This window comes from Panthera uncia (genome assembly GCF_023721935.1).
Source record: "Panthera uncia isolate 11264 chromosome B3 unlocalized genomic scaffold, Puncia_PCG_1.0 HiC_scaffold_1, whole genome shotgun sequence".
NCBI lineage: Eukaryota > Metazoa > Chordata > Mammalia > Carnivora > Felidae > Panthera > Panthera uncia.
In genome coordinates, this window is record NW_026057582.1 from 75616244 (window position 1) to 75618686 (window position 2443).

The 2443-nt window shown below is 41.8% G+C and overlaps 1 protein-coding gene across 1 annotated transcript; it reads right to left on the reverse strand.

Annotated features, from left to right (window-relative positions):
- Window positions 1-541: 541 nt before the first annotated feature.
- LOC125909013 (olfactory receptor 4F3/4F16/4F29-like) lies at window positions 542-1480 on the reverse strand. Its single transcript, XM_049611951.1, has one exon. It carries the CDS (start codon window positions 1478-1480, stop codon window positions 542-544), a length of 939 nt encoding a protein of 312 aa, XP_049467908.1.
- Window positions 1481-2443: the final 963 nt, after the last annotated feature.

Here is a 2443-nt window from a genome sequence, read left to right on the forward strand (position 1 = left end):
CCAGACATGTACCCATTGGGATTGTATATGTGTGTTCTTAAAGATTGTGTGTGCTCTCAAAAACACTTCCGTCCTTGCACAGGCCTGACAGAGACCCACAGAAGGGGTAGAATATGGACAAGCTGCAGCATACAATAAGAAGACTTCATTCATTTCTGTCAGCAAACCCCAACTGAGTACCAGTAGGAATTCCTTTCTGTGAGACAGACTCCTGTCAAAAAAAGGAGACAGCTCTCCCTGTTCTGAAGGCCTTAAAGAAGTCTACCGTCTTTTGTATTTCCAACAATTACTTCATATAAATATTATTCCTTAGGAATTGAGGCTCAAAATTATTGTAATCTTAAGTTTGAAATACTTCATATGTAACTCCTCTCTTTTCAAAAGTAAATGTCCCTCCCTCCTGAGTGAAAGAGAAAAATAGACTCAGTACCAGTGTGTATAATCAAAGCAAGGTAAGACAAACAAGAGCTTCTCCCTGAGTTTGACCATCAATAATGGACATCGGTAATCAACAAGGGCTCTTCACAACAGCAGACATTCCTTAAGAGATCTTCCTGTAATTCACTAGCTGTCTGCATACTCTCCTCATTGCCACCTGCATTTCTTGGTTCCTGAATGTATAGATAACTGGATTTAGGAAAGGAGTGAGAATAGCATCAAAGATGGCCAGAAACTTATCCAGGTGTATGGAGAGAGATGGCCATGTATAGACAAATATCAAAGGACCAAAGAACAAGAATACCACAGTGATGTGAGCTGACAGTGTGGACAGAGCCCTGGATGAACCAGCTGAAGAGTGTTTCTGAACAGTGAGAATGATGATGATATAGGAAATGATCAGTATGAGGAAGGAGCCAACAGAGATGAATCCACTATTGGCTGTGACCATAAACTCTAGTCGGCCGGTGTCTGTGCAGGCAAGTTTGATGAACCGAGGAAGGTCACAGTAAAAGCTGTCCAACACATTAGGACCACAGAAGGGTAAGTTTACCACAAACGCCAGTTGAACCATGGAGTGGATGAGGCCAGTCATCCAGGCAGCCACTAAAAAGAAGAGGCACATTCTTGGGCTCATGATGGTCAGATAGTGGAGAGGCTTACATATGGCAACATATCTGTCAAAGGCCATGGCGATGAGCAGCACCATCTCCACACCACCAATGACGTGGATAAAGAAGATCTGGGCGATGCAGCCTCCAAAGGAGATGACTTTACGCTTTCTGAAAAGATCATAAATCATCTTGGGAGAAGTGACAGAAGAAACTCCCAGGTCAATGAAGGAGAGGTTGGCCAGCAGAAAGTACATGGGGGAGTGTAAGTGAGGGTCAGAGGTCACAGTGAGCATAATGAGGGAGTTTCCCATCACGCTTGCCACATAAAACGTGGAGGAGAACACAAAGAGGAGAAGTTGGATCTCCCAGGAATCGGTGAGTCCCAGGAACACAAACTCTGACACCACAGAGCGATTCACTCCATCCATTGGCGTTGTTGGCACAGCTACCTGAAGAAGGACAATAGGAGAAAATGTAAATGATGATAATTATGTTAATATATTAGGAGAGATGGCCACAATTATGAAAGCCTGTTTCTACTTTAGCATTAGAACTGACCTAATATGCTCATGGCCTCTCGAATGTGATTACCCAGAAAAATCAGTGGCTGTCGTGTGGAGCTGCTCTCTACCACCAAGTTGTCTCTGCATTTGATACCCTCTGCTTCCTCCCAGGGTTGGTGCTGCAATTACTCATGAGCTATAAGATAGTCAACATGAGCCAAAGCTTTTGATTTTGGGTCCCAAACTAATACAATCTGGCCCCAGTCACACAGAACTAATCACTATTGCAATCCCTTCCAAGTCTGTAAAACTTCATGTGACACACAGACCCTTCTTCTCTTCCATCCCAGTCCCCACCTCTGGGAACATATTTATCTTTAATATTACTGAAATGCTTAACACATTTACAAAGTCTTGCTTTATTATTACTAGCATGAACACCAAGCTTTCTTTGCATTTAATACCACTCTGCTTCCTCCCAGGGTAGATACTATGATGTTTTTCATGAGATACAAGATTGGTCAACTTGAGTAATAAGAATTCAACCACCAAATTCTTTTGATTTTTGTTTCAAGACCAATATAACCTGGCTCCAGTCATATAAACTTCACCACTCCTCAGCTATTTCATTCACTTCCAAGAATACAAGACTTATTCTGACAAACAGACCCTTCCTCCTAACTCCCCACCTCTGGAACATATTTATCTTTAAGGCTTATTAAATTTTAACCACATCTGTGAGGTCTTGCTTTATATCGCTAGCATTTATTTTGCTATGTCTTGTGTTTTAATGAACTAAGTACAACTTCTAACTCACCAAAATACTGTAAGCTCCTTGAAGGCAGAGATTATGATTTATTCATATTTGGATTCCCTGAAGTAATGAAG

What these genes read in the sequence shown, in the direction of transcription:
- LOC125909013 (XM_049611951.1), bottom strand. Translation starts at nt 1,480, where the DNA reads ATGGATGGAGTGAATCGCTCTGTGGTGTCAGAGTTTGTGTTCCTGGGA.